Raw genomic sequence first — 18,153 nt, forward strand, 5'->3', positions numbered from 1 at the left:
CCAGCCTGGTCTACAGAGTGAGTTCCAGGACATCCAGGTCTACACAGAGAAACCCTGTCTCGAAAAAACAAACAAACAAACAAACAAAAAAGATAGGCTCTCATGAAACTTGGGCTGGCCTCAAACTGTGTAGCTGAGGATGACCTTGAACTCCTGACCCTTCTCTTCTGCCACCTCCTGTGCATCAGCAATACAGGCTTGAATCACCACCGTGACCAAAGGCTTCTTCTATGCTAGGGTAGCACTCTACTGAGACACACTGCCAGCATTTTCCTCTTCATGTTTGAACAGTGCGCCATGTAGCTAAGGATGACCTGGATCGTCTGAGCTTCCTTTCATTTACTTCATATTTTATTCCTTCTCATGTGCACTGGCATTCTGCCTGCACTCACGTCTATGTGAGGGTGTTGGACCTCTTGGAACTGGAGTTAGACAGTTGTGAGCCTCCATGTAGGAGCTGGGAGTTGAACCCAGGCCCTCTGGAAGGGTAACCGGTACTTTTTTTTTTAAGATTTAAAAAAAAGATTTATTTATTTAATGTATATGAGTACACTGTAGCTGTACAGACGGTTATGAACCATCATGTAGTTGCTGGGAATTGAACTCAGGACCTCTGCTTGCTCCGGATTTATTATTGTAAGTACATTGTAGCTGTCTTCAGACACACCAGAAGAGGGCATCAGGTTTCATTATGGATGGTTGTGAGCCACCATGATGTGGCTGCTGGGATTTGAACTCAGGACCTTTGTGAGAGCAGTCAGTGAGTGCTCTTACCCACTGAGCCATCTCACCAGCCCCAAACCTAGGGCTTTCTGCACGCTAAGCCTACACTCTACCAATTGAACTGCACCCCCTGACATTTTTTCTCCACCTCACTACACCTGATCTTTTTCCAGATAGGGTCTCCCATCTCTGGTTGAAATTGGCTTTAAATTTAGACAGCCTGTAGTCCTTCTACCTCAGCTGCCAAGTACTGGTGTTACAGGCGTGTATCAGTGCGCCCAGGTCCAGCCCAGCTTCTAAAAAGCCTGTGTGTGTGCATTCCCACACCTTGCCTGGAACCTCTCCAGCAGGCTTTTAGAAAAATATTTTAAAACTTTGCTCTGCCTGTATGTATACACATATGGCGTGTGCAGAGGCCAGAAGAGGGCGCTGAACCACCCAGAACTGAAGTTACAGTTATAAGCTACTACCCAGGTGCTGGGAATTGAACCCGAGTCTTCTGCAAGAAGAGTAACTGTGCCCTTCCCCTCAGCCTTGAGAGGCCTCATTCAGACCTAGTGTTTGCCACAGCTGCTAGCCCACCTAGGGTGGAGTCTCCCGACCTAGGTAGTCTATTGTCCTGTTGCAGCTCTTGCTTCCTCCAAGATGCCACTACCTGCTGAGAGGCTGAACCTGTTTTCCTGATGAGATCCTGACAAAGCAAGATCCTGGCATAGTGGGGAATGCCCCTCCCCTTAAAAATCAGACCCTAGAATTAAAGTTGAGCCTTGTTCAGAGAACTTTGTCTTGGCTTGTTATTTCTTTCGCCATCCTTCCCATCCATCCCCAGTTTTCCTTTCAGGAACACAGTAACTCACAGTAACTCGTGGCTGCTGGAAGATACAAGTAACTACTCTTTTTTTCTTTTCTGGAGACAGGGTTTCTCTGTGTAGCCCTGGCTGTCCTGGAACTCACTCTGTAGACCAGGCTGGCCTCGAACTCAGAAATCCGCCTGCCTCTGCCTCCCAAGTGCTGGGATTAAAGGTGTGCGCCACCACTGCCCGGCCAAGTAACTACTCTTAACTGAAGCACCACCCCAGCCTCTGAATATTTACGTAATTACGTGTATGTGTCTGCATATATGCATACAAGTACAGTGCCTCCAGAGGCCAGAAGAGGGTGGCTGACCCTATGGTGCCTCTAAGCTACCTGATGCGGATCCCAAAAATGAATCCCAGTCCCTTTCCAGAGCCACTGAGCTACGTCTCAAGCCACCCCACATTAGGCAGGGTTTCTCTGTGAAGTCCTGGCCTAGACCTCACAGGGACCTGCCTGCCTGTCTCTCAGCAGTGTGGGCCACCACACCCAACCCCACATCTGCTCTCTGTTCGTGTCCCCCCCCCCCCCCCCCGAGACAGGGTTTCTCTGTGTAGCTCTGGCTATCCTGGAACTCACTATGTAGACCAGGCTGGCCTCAAACTCAGAAATCGCCTGCTCTGCCTCCCAAGTGCTGGGATTAAAGGCGTGCGCCACCACGCCCGGCTCACTCTCTCTTCTTGCTTGCTCCGTTGGAGCTCTCAGACACACACGAGGATGCAAGCCCCGCGTGGGGAGCACAGAATTGACTTTATTGTTCCGAGTTTGGGTTCATTCCTGTCACGATCACTGGGCCGAGGCAAGGAGACCTTGCCTCTTTCAGTCTTGGTCCCGCGGGGATCTGCTCAGATTCTCTTCCATGTTCAAAGTGCACTGGGAAAGCTTCACAGTTTAATACGTTCTAATGGTCAACTGAAGCAGAGTGAAGACATGGCCCTCCCACCCCCACCCACCTAAACCAAAACAAAACAACAAAACAAAACCATCCCTCTAAACCCCCAGCAGCTGCTGCTACAGCCGTTATGAAAAAATAATACAAACTCTTCTTAAAAAATAGATCACACAGAAAGAACTCAGAGGGCAGATGCACCCAGGGAGGGGGCGGGGCTGCCCCAGCCATGGGGAGAGGCCTGGGTGCTGAGATGACCCTGGAGGGCTGGGGTGCTGGTGGGTGGCTGCCTCCTTCCCTCTGCCCAGCCTCTGTAGTGCGGGCTGGACCCTCCTGTCAGCTGGATCCCAGGCATCGTCTGCCCTCTCCCCTGAGGGATCCTGGCTCATCCTGAGGACTGGTACCTATTTCTCACTAAAGTGGCTTTGATCAAGAAATGAGATGGACACTAAGCAAGAGCGAGGGGCCACTGCCTGGCCACATGGGGTTGGACCTCTCTCTCTGCTTTGGGATTCAGATCCCTGTCAATACCTGATGCTACCTGGATTCCCCCAGGGGATCCTGGCCTCCCCTTGAGTACCTGGGCACAGAGCCTCTCCCTTGGCATTAGAGGGGCTCACTTCTAAAGCTGCCTTCTAGCCCAGCCTTGCTGGGGAGGAGCTGCCAGCAGGTGCAGTGTGCAGACGGCTGCAGGCAATGCGTGGAATGAGCCCAGCTTCCCAACCCTCTAGCTCATGCAAGACCAGTGAGGGGTTGGCCCCTCGGAATGGGAGGTAAGGCAGGGCAATGTGACTGACCACGTGTGTGTGCAGCCTGGTGACTTGGGGGCCAGAGGCAGAGAGAGGCTGGGGGGCACCCTGCATGAGGGGAAAAGGCAGGTCAGGGCCTGGGTCTGGGGGATGGGTGTGGGCACCACGGCCCTGGCTGAGGGCTCCATGCCTAGGCCACCCCTGCTGAGAAATCTGGTGAGGGTATTGTCTCCAAAGGTGGGGATGCAGATGGTGGGGCCCACTGAGCTCAGTCAGGGACCTCAGGGTGGGCAGGCAATGAGCTCTCGCCCCGCCGGTAGGTCTCCCAGAAGCCCCGCTCCAGTTGTTCCAGTTGTGGGCCCAGTGGCAGGTGACCAGCCAAGTGCATGCGAAGTGTTTCTAGCCATTGTTCCAGCTTTACAAAAGAGGGTCTGGGGTGATAGACAGGTTAGTATCAGGGGACAGTGAGTCTGGCTTTCCCAAAGACCTACCTATCCCAAGGCTGCTTCAGGCTAGCCCCCCGACCCACCCAACTCACCTCTTTTCAGGATCCAGGTCACAGCAGCGCACAGTGATGGGGAAGAAACTTGGGGGACAGTTTGGTGGACAGTAGCGGTCCAGGAAACCCCTTACATTGAGGCCAAAGTCCATAGTGCGGGGCAGATAGTCAGGGTCTGCATTCACACGCCCGATAATCTGTTCAGAACAGAGCCCACTGGTTAGTGTGGGACCCCTGAGCTTGGGGGTTCTGGAAGCCTGTCAAATGCTCTGAGGACAGTTCAGATAGGAATAGCCAGGGACTAAACTATACCCCACTGATGCTGTGCTCTGCTTTGGGGAGCCATGTTCTAAGGGCCTGAGGCCCCTGTGGACATCCAGGCTGGAACATGGGAGGGTTGGAGAGAGTGGAGAGGAGCCACTGGGTCTGGGCACAAGGGCGGCTATGTGACTTACCTCACAGAGGACAATTCCAAAGGAAAACACGTCCACCTTTTCATCGTAACTACGACCTAAACAGAGAGCAAGGATCAGCAGGGATGCAGGACTAAGCACGGTGACAGACAGGCAGGGAAAGCACGTTCTACTGAGATCCAAGAGCGCCAAGGCAGAGGCACTGAGGCACCGGGGATGCTCGAGTGGCGTGCGTGAAGCCCTGGGCTCCTTCCCCGGCAAAGCATAAAAGGAGACACTCCTGGCTCTGCCTGGGACCCATGTGCTATCTGAAACACCTCTTTATTTTCATTTTAATTTTTTAAAGATTTTTTTTTACCTTATGTGTATTAATGTTTTGTCTATGTGTGTGTGTGTGTGTGTGTGTGTGTGTGTGTGTGTGTGTGTGTACCACATGTGTGCTTGGTGCCTGTGGAGGCCAGAGGCATGAGATCCTCTGGAAATGGAGTCCTGGATGGTTAGGAGCCGCCATATGGGTGCTGGGAACTAAACCTCCACAGAGCAGCAGAGTGGATGCTCTTATCAGCTAAGCCACCAGAGCCCGCCTGTTTTGTTTTTAGACAGGGTCTCACTAGGTCGCCCTGGCTGGCTTTGAACTCCTCATGATCAGGAAGGCTGGCCTGGAACTCATAGACACCAACCTGCTTCTGCTTCTCCAGTGCTAGGATAAAAGATACACAACCAACATATGTCAATTTTCTTGGTGTTTTTGAGATAGGGTCACACTCTAGCCAGGCTAGCCTGAAACTCACTGTGTATCTCAAACTTGCCAGGAATCCTCCTGTTCATCCTGTCATCCTGTCATCACTGGGATGGCAGATATGTGTTAACACACCTGACTTATGTGCTGCTGGACACGGAACCCAGAACTTTCTGTATGTTAGATAATTAATTAGCCACACCTGCAGCCCTATAAGCACCCCTTTTCCCTAAGACAGGGTTGTATAGCCTTGGCTGTCTGTAGACCAGGCTGGCTTTGAACTCAAAGAGATCTGCCTGTCTCTCCTAAGGGCTGCACCACCACTACCTGGATATAAATACCTTTTAAAAAAAGACAAAGCCTGGTCTGGTGGTGGTGGCACATGCAAGCAAGGAGCAGAGGCAAGCAGATCTCTGAATTCAAAGCCAACCTGCTCTACAGAGTGAGTTCTAGGACAGCCAGAGCTACAAAGAAAAACCCTGTCCTGAAAAAAAAAAAAAAAAGACAAAGTTTGGCAGAAATGGTGGTACATAGCTTTAATCCTAGTACTCAGAAAGGAGAGGCAGGTGAATCTGTGAGTTCAAAGCCAGCCTGACCTACACAGTGAGTTGCAGGACAGCCAGAACTACATAATAAAGAAGAGCTATCTCAAACAAAACAAACTGAAACACAGCGGATACATAATCAGACAGAGATAAAGGCAGACGAGCTGGCATGCTCTCGATCCCAGCACCCTGGCCAGTGTGCTTACCTGACATAGAGAAGCCCTGAGTTCTATCCCAGCACCCCAGACTCAGCACGGGGTGGCTCACTCCTACAATCCTAACACTCTGCAGCCAGAGGCAGGAGGACAGGAGCACAAGGTCATCCTTGGCTAAATAGTGAGTTGGAGGCTAGCCTGTGCTAAATGAGAAAAGGGCCTGCTAGGTGGGCCACCTGACGATTTTGGAGTTCAGCCCCAGGACCCACATGAGGGAAGACAACTTCCTCCTCCAAGGTGTCTCCTGATGTGCGTGTGTGCAGGCACACAGTGTGAAAACCACACCCAACACCCACCCGAAACTAAACAAAGGAGTGTGGTAATGTAAAGATGAGGTGGAGGCTGGAGGGAGGCGGCCACAAGCCCAGAAAACCCTAGCTGACCCTTGTCAGCTGGAGGGAAACAAGAGAAGGGGATACAGGATCCCAGGGAAGTAAACCGGCATAGAGGCAGCGTGTGGCGTAGCTGCTGCTCCTCCGCCTGGGACCCCTGGAGCAACCACTCACCATTGATCATCTCTGGCGCCATCCAGTAGGGGTTGCCCACCACTGTGTACCGCTTCTTGCGGTCCGGCTTCTTAAGGCTGCGCAAGTCTTCAGACTGACTCTTTTCATCAATCATGAGTCGAGCCAGCCCAAAGTCGGCCACCACCACGTTCCTGTTCTGGAAATTTCATAAGGCAGGCTGAGACCTGGTCGACTCTCTGTTTGCTTCTATTTGGGATCCTTTCCATATAATCCCATACAGGGCACAGAGAATACACCACAGATACCAGGGACCTGTGTGGAGGAGGGTACCTCCGTCTGTCCCAGCTCTTTGCAAACGGAGCTACCTAAAACTTCTGGAGATTCCAGTGAGGGGCTAGAGGTGTGAGTCAGAGGTAGAAAGTTTGCCTAGTACACCCCCAAACCCCTTGTGAGGGGCTCGAAGCATGGTTTCATAGTTAGAAGCCCTGCCTAGAATCTACCAGTAAGGGATTAGAGTATGGCTCAATAGTAGAATTCTGGCTTAGAATTTCCCGGCAAGAAATTGGAGCATGGGTTGGCATTAGAGCCCCTGCCTAGAATCCCCCAGTGAGGGGCTGAGGGCGTGGCTCAGTGGTAGAGCACCTACCTAGCAGGCTTACCATCTTAGATTCCATCTAGAGAAAATCAAAAATAGAAGTAATGGAGGTCCAGCCAGCACTTTCACCTGAGGCTAGAGTGGGTGGGCTCAGCCTCTTCCCCATCTGCTGTCCTTGTGACGCTTTCTCCAGATGACTGTCTTGTGACTTAGATGGGTCCTTCCCTTTGGGGTAAGCCTGGTCCTCTTGGGCCCTGATGTCTCTCCCTTTCCAGGTGTTCCTCATGTTCACCCAGAGTAGGTGACACTGAGGCTGTTGAAAGGGATGCAGGCCACCAAGGCCAAGCTGGACCCATAGAGGACTTGATCAGCTTACTTTCATGCCACCAAATGCTCCAAGTTTTGTGGGTCACCCTCAGGATGTCCCACAGCCTGGTTTCTCTATCTTGCTGGGCAGCCCCAGCAGTTAGTACCATCTTCTGTGCAGTGTCCTCGGCAGACTGACAGGGCTTAGAGGACACTAGGGACCTAAAACATCAGAGTCAGGAACTAAAGTACTGAGTTTGTTTAGATTATAGCTCTGTGCTGACTGGTTGGATGGTTTACAGAACTTAGGAAATGTTGTCGACTGACTGTGCGCGCGCGCGTGTGTGTGTGTGTGTGTGTGTGTGTGTGTGTGTTTTTGGGAGTTGAACCCAGATCATCTCATAGGCAAAAGTTCCATTGCCAAGTCATGCCAGCTGCTCCTCCCTGGGGGATTCTAGGCAGGGGCTGTACCACTGAGCCACGCCCCCAGCTCCTCACTGGGAGATTCTGGGTGTATGCTTTCCTCAGCCATGTTGCCTGGACTTTTTTTTCCCACTTTGTAATTTCTGACCGGGTCTTGCTAAGTTAAGTTGTCCAGGCTGGCCCTCACGTGGGTCTGTAGCTCATGCAGGACTCAATCCTACATTCGCCTTCCTCAGTTTAGATGATGACTACAGTGGTTTATTATGGGAGCAGAACTCTAGGCACTTGCTCCCCAGTTTGGGCCAGTTCCTGCTTTCTGTAGAACACCAACCTGTAAACTTGGGGCTGATTGCCTCTTATCCTCCTGGCCTCCCCAGAAATGCCTCTGCCAAGTCTCCAATTCAAGAAGCCTGCCCAGAGGCCCCGCCCACACACTGCTGCAGTCCTTGCTGCTGCCTGGGTAGCCTGGGCTACCTCAGGTGGTGTCTGTGAAGGCTGCAGTGAAGGTGGAGCTTTTCATTTTGAATCAGTTTTCCCTTCTCTGACCTGTTAGACCCTTGCACTGCTGGTCTGAGCATTGCTGCCATGGTATAAATGGCAGAGCCAGGACTAACCTGGTCTGCCTTGGTACTCTTCACCTGACCTCTAGTGGAAGCCCTGAAAGGAGCAGCTCCTAGGTCCCTTCTTTCTCCAGCACAGCTGGCTGCCCAGTGCTGCTGGGCCCCACTGCTCACCTCACGGACCAGACAGTTGTGGGAGTTGAGGTCTCGGTGGATGATGTTCATCGAATGGAGGTAGGCCTGAGGGAACGGAAGGAGGCTGTCAGCGGATGTTTAGTTAACAGACTATCTCAGCCCTACCTCTGGGGCTCCTTCCTCCTATCCGCTCGTAAGCTGATGGACTCTAGGCACCTGCTCTATTGCTGAGCGGGACCTCGAGCCTTCAGTGGGGGAGTCTAGACAGTCCTCCACATGGCTGCCCCTCACAGCTTCCCCGTAGGTTCTGCTCCCACACTCCTCGTGGCAGGTCACTTACCATCCCTGATGCAATGTCCTTGGCAAAGCTGACCCTCTGACTCCACGGGTACTGGCTGTCCTAGGGACAGGGAAAAATGGCTAGGATGGAGCCAGGCAAGTAGTGGGCTGGTAGGATGGCATGGTGGCACAGGAGTGGGGACACCTGAGTCACAGGCACAAGTGTGGCATTCCATGTTCTCCTGTATCTATGGCTGCCTGCTAACACTTATCTTCCAAGAGCTGTGTGTACTCTAACCCAAGGTATTGTTTTTTATGGTTTGTCAGAGACAACTTGGGGGAGCCTGTTCTCTTTTTCCGCCATTTGGGTTCCAGTGATCAAAACCACACCATTAGGTTGGCGCCAAGTACTGCTGCCTGCTGAGCCATTTTACTGGCCCTGGTTTTCATTTTTTGGGACAGGATGCCCTACGTTGCCCAGGCTGGCTTTTAACTTTCCAGTTTCCTGCGCTGGCCTCAGGGCTAGGATTATAGATCCTAATGGCATCTTTTCTTCACAGAACTGATTTCATACACTAAGGGTTTATGCACGTTCTCCTGCAGGTCCCAAACTAGCTATCCTGAGCAGGGACCTGTGTGGCTGTTGCCCTGTTAGCTGTTGATTTATGCACCTCTCCAGGGCCCACAGTATAAACTATGACCCACGAATCCATTATAGCAAGTAGTGAGGTAAAATATTAACCCTCCTGAACACTTTTTTATTTATTATATTTATTTGCTTATGTATATGTGTGTGTGTGTATGTGTGTATAGGGGTATGTACCGGTCTCAGTGTGTGTGACATATGACAACTTGTTTATTCTCTCCTTCTACCATGTGGGTCCTGGAGACTGAACTCAGACCGTCGGGCTTGGTAGCAGGCATTTTTACTCTCGGAGTCATCATTTTAAATTTTAAAAAAATATTTATTTATTTATTTATTTATTTAGCCCGCTCTCTGAGTCATCTTGCTGGCCTTTCTACCTTATTTTGTGAGGGAATGTCTCACTGAAGCCAGAGCTGCTGGCTGTGGCTAGGCTGGCGGCCATTGGTCCCCGGAGGTCCTGCCTCCAACTCCTCAGTAGTGGAATAATATGTATAACACCACCATACAACGCTTCCTACCCACCCCCGCCTCCCTTCCCCATCCCCACAGGGTTTCTCTGTGTAGCCCTGGCTGTCCTAGAACTAGCTCTGTAGACCAGGCTGGCCTTGAACTCACAGAGATCCTGCTTCCATCTCCTCAGCGATGGGATGACCACGTGGTGCCCACCACCACGTGGGACTTTTAAGTGGTTCTTTGGGGTTGAACTCTAGTCCTCATGTCTGGGAAACAAGCACTCTGCTCACTGGGTCCTCTCCCCAGCCCCCATTTCACGTTTCCACACCAAGCTGAACCAACGTTCTGTCAAAGCTGAAGGTCCAACAAGCCACCTGCCCTCTCAGTGCCAGTCACTGGGAGATGGGGCTCTGGTTCTGTTATGTTTGGATGTGGGGTGACCTCAGAGGCCCATGTACTAAAGGCTCAGTCTCTAGCACGGCACGGGTGGGAAGTGATGTAGCTTTTCAGAGGCAGAGCTAAGGGAGAGTTCTTAGGTTATTGGCGGTCACTGCCCTACAAGGGGACAGTGGGACCTCGCCCTCTTTCTCCCCAATCCCCCTTTCTTACTTTTTTTGTTTTGGTGTGTGTATTTAGAAAGGGTCTCATTGTTTATGTAGCCCTGGCTGGCATGGAACTTGCTCTGTAGACCGGGCTGGCCCTGAACTTGTAAGACCCACTGTTTCCCTCGTGCTAGGATTAAAGGGGTGGGGCCTACACCAGGTTTATGCAGTGCTTGCGATGGAAGCCAAAGTCACCTGTATGCCAGTTTAGGCCAGCACTCTACCAACCAAGCCACACCCCAGCCCCAACCCTGCTCACCATGTTCTTGATGATGCCCCGCAGGGTGCCGCCCTTGATGTACTCTGTGATGAAGTTCAGCCGCTTGTCCTTGTAGAGCACGCCGATGAACTTGAGCACGTTAGGGTGTTCCAGGCACCGCATGACCTTTACCTGCAGGCACACGCACAGACTGGGCCTGGACCTTCTTCCCTTGCTCTACCCCGCCTAGACAGCAGGGCACCCAGTCTCCTCTCACACGGGAAGCCACTGTGTCTTCTGTTTAAGAGTCTCTCTCAAGCCCTGTGGTAGTGGTAGTGGTAGTGGTAGTGGTGGCACCAGCCATGGCGCACACCTTTAGTGCCAGCACTCCTCAGGAGGCAGCAAAGGATCTCTGAGTTCAAGGCCAGCCTGGTCTACAGACCGAATTTCAAGACAGCTAGGGCTACACAGAGAAACCCTGTCTTTTTTTTTTTTTTTGGTTTTTCCAGACAGGGTTTCTCTGTATAGCCCTGGCTGTCCTGGAACTCACTCTGTAGACCACGTTGGCCTCGAACTCAGAATCCGCCTGCCTCTGCCTCCCAAGTGCTGGGACTAAAGGCGTGTGCCACCACTGCCCGGCTGAAACCCTGTCTTGAAAAACCAAAATCAAACCAAACCAAACCAAACCAACCACCACCACCAAACAAACAAAAACAAGAAGTGTCTTTCATAGCTCAGACTGGCCTTGAACTAGCTATATAGCCACAGAAGTCCGTAAACCTCACACCACCATCTCCCAGGTGCTGGGATAACAGACATGTAACCAAGGTCAGTTTTGGCACTAGAACCTAGGGCTTTGTGCATGGTAAGCAAGCATCTACCAACCTGCACCTGCAACCCAACCCATGGTTGTTCTGAGTTTTGTGTCTCACATAGCCCAAGCTAGCCTAGAACTCTCTATGTAGTTGAGAAAACCTTGATCTCTGATCTTCTTGCTTCCATCTTCCAAGGGCCAGAATTATAGAGTGTAAATAATGCCTGGCATATTTGCATAGTGCTGGGGATTGAATCTGAGTCCTCTAGCAGGGTAGTCAACAGGTCTACTAACTGAGCCCCACCCACGGCTTATGGCTGCCCAGCCCCCAGTGAAGCTTGAACCCTCTCACCTCTTTCACGGTGGTGTGCTCTATTCATCCCCCTGGGACCCCGTGCCACCCCTTTGCATTGGGGAGGGGAGTAATCATGTGACCTCTGCACTGACCTCTTTGAGGAATGTCCTCTGCGTCTCCTCATCAAACCGGATAAGTTCCTTCATCACCATCACCTCGCCTGTTTCTCGGTGTGTCACCTATGTTGGGGATATGGAGGTGCAAAACTCAAGGCCGAGCGGGACACAGTAACGTGTGCCTCTAACCCCAGCCACTTGGGAGGCAGAGTCAGGAGGAGCCCATGTCCAAGGCCAGCCTGGGTTATCTAGTGAGTCTGAGGCTAGCCTGGGCAACTTAGTGAGACCTTATCCTGATATGTAATGAAACCAGGCATGCTAGTGCATGAGTACGACCCCAGAACTTGAGAGGTGTAAGACAAGATCAGGAGTTCAAGGTCATCCTCAGCTACATAGTGAATTCAAGGCCAGCTTGAGCTACATGAGACTTTGTCCTTAAAGACAAACCACAAAGTTCTCAATCTGTCCATGTAAAATCTCTTCCCTCTCAATAGCTCAAAGAAGTCCAGAATAAGGAGTGGATAGCCCTAGGATAAGAGCATAGAATCTAGACATCCCTTGTGTCGGGTTCCTGGGGTGGGGGTGGGTGGGGCAGTGGGAGGGAAAAGGAGGTCAGAGGTCACCCAGCCTGCCCTCCCCATTTGCATACCTTGATGGCCTGGCCGAAACAGCCCTTGCCCAGCACTTCCCCATGGATGAGATCAGACGGCCGGAAGATTCGGTGTGGTCGGCAGACCACTCGGAGGGATTCGGAGCGACCCAGGTCCTTGCGCTGGGAGGCTGGAGAGGCTAGTGAGCTGGTACCCGGGGACGTGTCAATACTGCAGCTCCTCCTGGGGAAGGTACACGGGGCCCAGTGCCATGGGAAGGTGGCATCCGGCTGAGGCACTACCCGACTCCTCCTTGCAAAAGCACCTTATTAACCAGTTGCTGCTCATTCCCTAATAGGGAATTCTAGGAGTAGGTGGTCCAGCCTGTGTCTTGGGGGTAGCCACACAGTTCATTAGAAGGTGCTTGGAGGCCCGGCTCAGATGCCCTGCCTGAGAGGACCATTGCATTGCAGCACACACGTGTCCCTGCTATGGTCTAAGTTCAGGGCAAACTGAGAGGAGGGAGTACCTCCCTTTGACAGTACAACCTCTCAGAACAGTTGCAGCACACACCTTTAATCCCAGGATTTTGGTGGCAGAGGCAGGTGGATTTTCAAGTTAAAGGCTGGCCTAGTCTACAGAGAGAGTTACAGAAAAGCCAGGTTTACACAAAGAAACCCAGCCTCCAGGAAAAAAGGAAGGAAGGAAGGAAGGAAGGAAGGAAGGAAGGAAGGAAGGAAGGAAGGAGACAAAGAAAGATAGCAGCTATCGTCCCAGAAGGAAACCCTTCATAGGGCTTCTCCAAGAGTCCTGGAGAGGTCCCAGCAGAAGCAGGACAAGGGACAGGCTACCACTGACTCTCCTGTCCTTCCCTTTGCTCCTTCAGGTTCAAGGACAGAGGACTCACGACTCCTGTTCCCTGGATCACTGCTGCAGACCATGAGCCGACTCTGACTTGACATTGTGCATCAAATCCCTCATCCTGGACCATGGTCATCTCTGTGGAACACACCACTGTGTGGTGACGACCGCTCAGAGGAAGCCTCTAGGCATGGGAACATGTTAAAGCCTCCTGGCACACCTGATGCCCTGGAATCAGCCTGTCACTAGGTCCTACAGGAAGTCAAGATGCTAGCCTGTGTCCTGTCTTCTCTACAGTTTCAAATGAGCCTTCATTATTAAGGTAATAAAAGAGAGGAGGAGGATGAGGAAGAAGAGAAGGAGGAGGAGGAGGAGAACAACTAGAAACCAGCTGGGTATGATCAAGCATACTTGCAATTCCCCATGCTTAAGAGATGGAGACACAAAAATCAAGTTCAAAGCCAGCCTGGGCTATGTATGAAGCAAAACACAAAAATAAACTAAAAATCATCCAAACAAGCCAAATAATTGGGTACGTGTTGGGGAGCGAGTGCCAGAAACCACCACTGTAATGGATTGTGGTTTCTCACAGTATATTTTTGTGTGTACTGTATGCATGCACTTATGTGAGTGTGTATATGTATTTGTGTGCGAGCACATGGAGGCCCTGTGTTGACGTCAGGTATTTTCCTTAGTCACTCCCTGTCTTACTGTTTTTCAGACTTATTATTTTTAATTATCTGTTTATATCTATGTGTGGGTTTGTGCATATACGTACAATGGCTGTGGAGGCCAGATAAAGGACCTTAGATCCCTTGGAACTGGCAGAGGTGAGCCACTCAAGTGGGTGCCAGGAACCAGACTTTGGTCCTTTGCAAGAATACATACATTCTGAAGTCTTTTTTTTCCCCCTCTGAGATAAGAGTCTCACTACGTAGACCAGGGTGGCCTGGAACTCAGAGATCCATTGGCCTCTGCTCCCTGAGTGCTGGGATTAAAGGTGCGAGCCACTACACCCGGCAGGCTCTTAGCTGTTAAACGCTGGTCCAGCCTCCCAGCATCCTTTTGAGAGAGGGTCTCTTGACTGAACCCCGAGCTGGAGTTCCAGGTGTGCGGCCTTTTACATGGTGCTGCAGGGCACCTCTGAACTGAGGCCTTCTTGCTGGCACGGCAAGTGCTTCTACCCTGGGAGCCATCAAACCTGCACCATCTCTTGGTATTCCCAGTGAGGAACATGACCAGAAAATGAAGGAATGGAAAAACAGCAAGAACGCACAAGCAACTTACAAAGAAAAACGGGCTTCATATTTATAATAATGAACGACGGCATGACAACATATTGCTGCCGAGCCAATGACATGAATGGAATCTGTACCAATTCTATTTATATTAACACAACTATTCCAGAGTTGGCACAGTAAATAGGTTTTTTTTTTTTGGTTTTTTTTATTTTTTTTATTTTTTTATTTTTTTGGTTTTTCGAGACAGGGTTTCTCTGTGTAGCCCTGGCTGTCCTGGCACTCACTTTGTAGACCAGGCTGGCCTCGAACTCAGAAATCCGCCTGCCTCTGCCTCCCAAGTGCTGGGATTAAAGGCGTGCGCCACCACGCCCGGCTGGTTTGTTTATTTTTAATAAATAGGGTCTTACATAGCCTAGGCTAGCTTCCAACTCACTAGGATGACCTTGAACTTCGGACCCTCCTGAGTGCTGGGTTACAAGTGTGTGCCGTCACGTCACGCTCAGATGACGTGGTGCTAGGGATGGAACCCAGAGCTTGGTGTACACTAGGTGAATACTCTGACCACTGACCCAGAGCCCAGCCTTAAAACATGTTCTATCTGTCCTGCTCCTCACTGGTACCTCTGCCTACAGAAAAATGCACAGAAAACAGTCTGTCGCGCCTCTTAAGTAAACTGTAAAATTAGAGAGAAGGCCTACAAGATGGCTCAGTGAGTAAAGGCACTTGCCACCAAGCCTGACAACCTGAGTCTGACAGGTACATAGACTCTGGGGTGTTCTCAGGGCCCATCTTGGTCCTCCCTTCCCCCACAGAGTAAAGAGCAATGTAAAATAAAAGATGAGGGCCTGCCTGGGAAGGTCTCTGTGACTCCCAGCAGGGGGCACTGTCTGCTGCCTCCTTCCTCATCCTCAGGCTCTCACAATCCCTACGGATGCTGGTGGAGTTGAAGGGATGAAATGGAGGAGCCTGGAGTGAAGAGCACTGGCCTCTCTAGCAGAGAACCCCATGGCGGCTCACAACCATCCAGCTGCAGAGCATCTGACACCCTTGTGGCCACCAGGCATGCACGTGGTGCAGCCACACACACAGACAAGACACCCACAGAAAAGAAACAGATTGACTTACAAGACAGGTTTCTGCCGGGCAGAGCTGGCTGCCTGTCCGCTGGGAGTGTGCACCGGGGAGCTCAGGGGGCTGGGATCCGACACAGGTCCATGGCCCAGTGAGTCATGGGGGTCGTGCTCGAGGGTCAGCTGGAGCAGGCGGCTGGTCTCCTGGATCAGCAAGTCGATCTGGGGACATGTGTGGACAGGTGAGTCTTCTAAGGTGGTGGCAGAGCTCAGGGCTGAGGCTTCTACTTCTAGCATCCCCTCCTGTCCGTCTGTGATTCCGTGGCCCTACCTCATCCAGCGGCACATTCCGGATGGGCGTGCCATTGATTTCCAAGATCCGGTCTCCAACATGGATGGAATTCTTCACATCTGGGCTCATGCAGCCTGGGTCCACTCTGGGGATAAAGCCATGGTTAGACTAGTTCCCCTCTGACCTGTCAACTTCTGCCCCAAGAGGAAACTGAAAGCCAAGACCACCAGGTGTGTGTGTGATGGGGGAGGAAGGATTCCACCTGAGGTGGAAATTGCAATACACTGTGGTTTTAGTTGTTACCTTTGACAAAACAAAAGATTTTACATGGGTGTTTTGCCTGCATGTTTGTCTATGTACCACATGCATGCATGCCTGATGGCCACAGGGTGTCTGGAGCTAGAAGGTTGTGAGCCACCACGTGGTTGCTGGGAACCCTGGTTCTCTGAAAGAGTAGCCTGTTGCTCTTAACTGCAGAGCCATCTCTCCAGCTCCAGTTTTATCTTACTATTAGCGTCTAGTAACTACGCTCAACACCAGGCTTCGCTGCGCACCCTCATGCACTACAGAAGGCATCTGACCACACTTGCCCATCCCTCCTGTTCTCTGCCCACTTGCACGGCTCCCCTTACTCTTTGCTATTCTTCTTCTTCTTTGGTGACTTTTCCTTTGTTGGGGTGTGTGTGTGTGTGTGTGTGTGGCCCAATGCTTCATTACAGCTGCTCACAGCGGACAACACCGTAACTCTGGGATTACAAGCACAGGCACTGCTTGACTTAAAACAGAATTGTTTTATAGTCATTTATTTATTGTGTGAGTGTGTGTCTGTGTGTGCGCGCGAGTGCGTGCAAATCAGAGGACTGTTGGTTTTTTCCTTCCACCGTGTGGGACCTGGGAGTGGAACTTAATTTGTCAGGTTTGGTGGCAAGCATCTTTAGCTGACAAGCCATGTTGATAGCCCCTGTACTTTTTAAAAATGGGTTCTGGGGGAAGTGACCTCAGTTCCCCCTGCTTCTAGTATCTGGATGCTCTGGGCCTGAACCCTCTGAACCATGAGCTAAGATCCATCTCTTCCCCACTCAGGCTGTTTATGTCAGATATCCTGTCACGGCAGCAGAGAGCTAACTAATACAATCAGGTCGCTACAACAGAGCCCCATCTGGCGGCGTGGCAGTCCACTCACCCTTGGACTCGGACAGTGTGCGAATGCTCCGTGCCACATCCTGGTGGGCCGTGAGGGGGGTCGATGGAGACAGACAGGCCTCGTTTGCCATGGGCAGAGGCTGGGATAGACACGAGGGTGACTGTGTGGGGCAGGTGGGAGCCGGGTGAGTCAGGTAGGATCTGTTCAATGACTGGAGTTACCACGGTCTGGTAGTAGCACTGGCCACTGTGAACGCCATCGGTGGTGCGGGTCCAAAGAGAAAGGGAAGAAAAGAGCGTGGGGGGAAGTCAGTGATGCTTCGCTGCAGCCCACGGCAAACTGGTGGGATTCAGGGCAGGACAGGGCATGCCCAGTTGTCTCAGAACCCCCAACTCAGGGTCTCAGTTATTTTGTTAAAAATAATCTTTTAAAAATTACTTTTATTTCTGTGTGTGTTTGTTCAAGTATGTGTGCCAATATACATGGGGGTTGAAAGACAATTTGCTGAAATTGGCTCTCTCCTTCCATCATGGTCCTTAAGGTTGTTCTTTAGTGGTCAATGCCTTTACCTGCTGAGGCATCTCAGCAGACTGTTATGTCTGGGTTCTTTTTGGTTTTTCCAGACAGGGTTTCTCTGTGTAGCCCTGGCTGTCCTGGAACTCACTCTGTAGACCAGGCGGGCCTCGAACTCAGAAATTCACCTGCCTCTGCCTCCCAAATTCGGATTAAAGGCATGCGGCACCATGCCTGGCCGCTGTTATGTCTTTTAATTACATTTATTAATTGTTTGTGTGTATATGGGCTTGGGGAAGGTATGTATACCACAAAGTGAGTATGGGGGTCAGAGGACAATTTGTGAGTTAGTTCTCTCCTTCCACCATGTGGTCCTGGGGATGGGATTTAGGTTCATTAGGCTTAGCAGCAAGCACCTTTACACATTGAGCCATCTTGCTGGCCCCATTCTGGCTCTGTCTATCCGGTGATATTGTCAGACGGCCAAGATAAGGCGAGGCCCTTGCGGATATGTCTCCTTTGGGAGGAAGTCATTAAAAACCCATTTGGGATCGGGTCCGTTGTTCTCGAATCCAGCTTTGTTGGTGTTTCATAAGAGAGAAGCTGTCTGATTTTTAGTCCCTGGCTCTGGGGAGAAAGACTCTTAAGTCCCTGGAACAGGGGGATCTTTGTTATTTATGAGCCCTTTGGAGGATGCTTGAGTCTATGCAAATGAATCACATCAGGGCTGGTCCCACAGTCACTGACAGTGACTGAAGGCTTGCAGCTTCTAGCCAGCCTGGATTCTCAGGCGCAGGATAGAGACAGAGCATAATCACGTGACTTAAACAAAGCCTCAGTGAAATCCCTGAGTGCTGGGCCTCAGTGTGGCATCCCAGTTAGTAAATCTAAGACGGGCTGGGGGAGAGGTGGACGGTGCCCTCGC

The 18,153-nt window shown here is 51.3% G+C and overlaps 1 protein-coding gene across 1 annotated transcript in view; it reads right to left on the bottom strand.

The window, feature by feature from the left end:
• Window positions 1-2,309: 2,309 nt before the first annotated feature.
• Limk1 (LIM domain kinase 1) overlaps window positions 2,310-18,153 on the bottom strand; it is a 32,217-nt gene continuing 16,373 nt past the window's right edge. Inside the window, exons 5-16 of the mRNA XM_021163055.3 lie at window positions 16,755-16,961; window positions 15,611-15,716; window positions 15,335-15,501; window positions 12,167-12,350; window positions 11,554-11,640; window positions 10,353-10,484; window positions 8,454-8,513; window positions 8,153-8,218; window positions 6,134-6,290; window positions 4,171-4,226; window positions 3,755-3,912; window positions 2,310-3,647 (exon numbers count right to left, since the gene is read on the bottom strand). Of these exons, the coding sequence (XP_021018714.1) occupies window positions 3,485-3,647; window positions 3,755-3,912; window positions 4,171-4,226; window positions 6,134-6,290; window positions 8,153-8,218; window positions 8,454-8,513; window positions 10,353-10,484; window positions 11,554-11,640; window positions 12,167-12,350; window positions 15,335-15,501; window positions 15,611-15,716; window positions 16,755-16,961 (1,543 nt within the window). The 3' untranslated portion in view covers window positions 2,310-3,484. The remainder of the gene's footprint in view (window positions 3,648-3,754; window positions 3,913-4,170; window positions 4,227-6,133; window positions 6,291-8,152; window positions 8,219-8,453; window positions 8,514-10,352; window positions 10,485-11,553; window positions 11,641-12,166; window positions 12,351-15,334; window positions 15,502-15,610; window positions 15,717-16,754; window positions 16,962-18,153) is intronic.

This window comes from Mus caroli, unplaced genomic scaffold (genome assembly GCF_978045245.1).
Source record: "Mus caroli unplaced genomic scaffold, Mus_caroli_1 scaffold_4, whole genome shotgun sequence".
NCBI classification, from domain to species: Eukaryota; Metazoa; Chordata; class Mammalia; order Rodentia; family Muridae; genus Mus; species Mus caroli.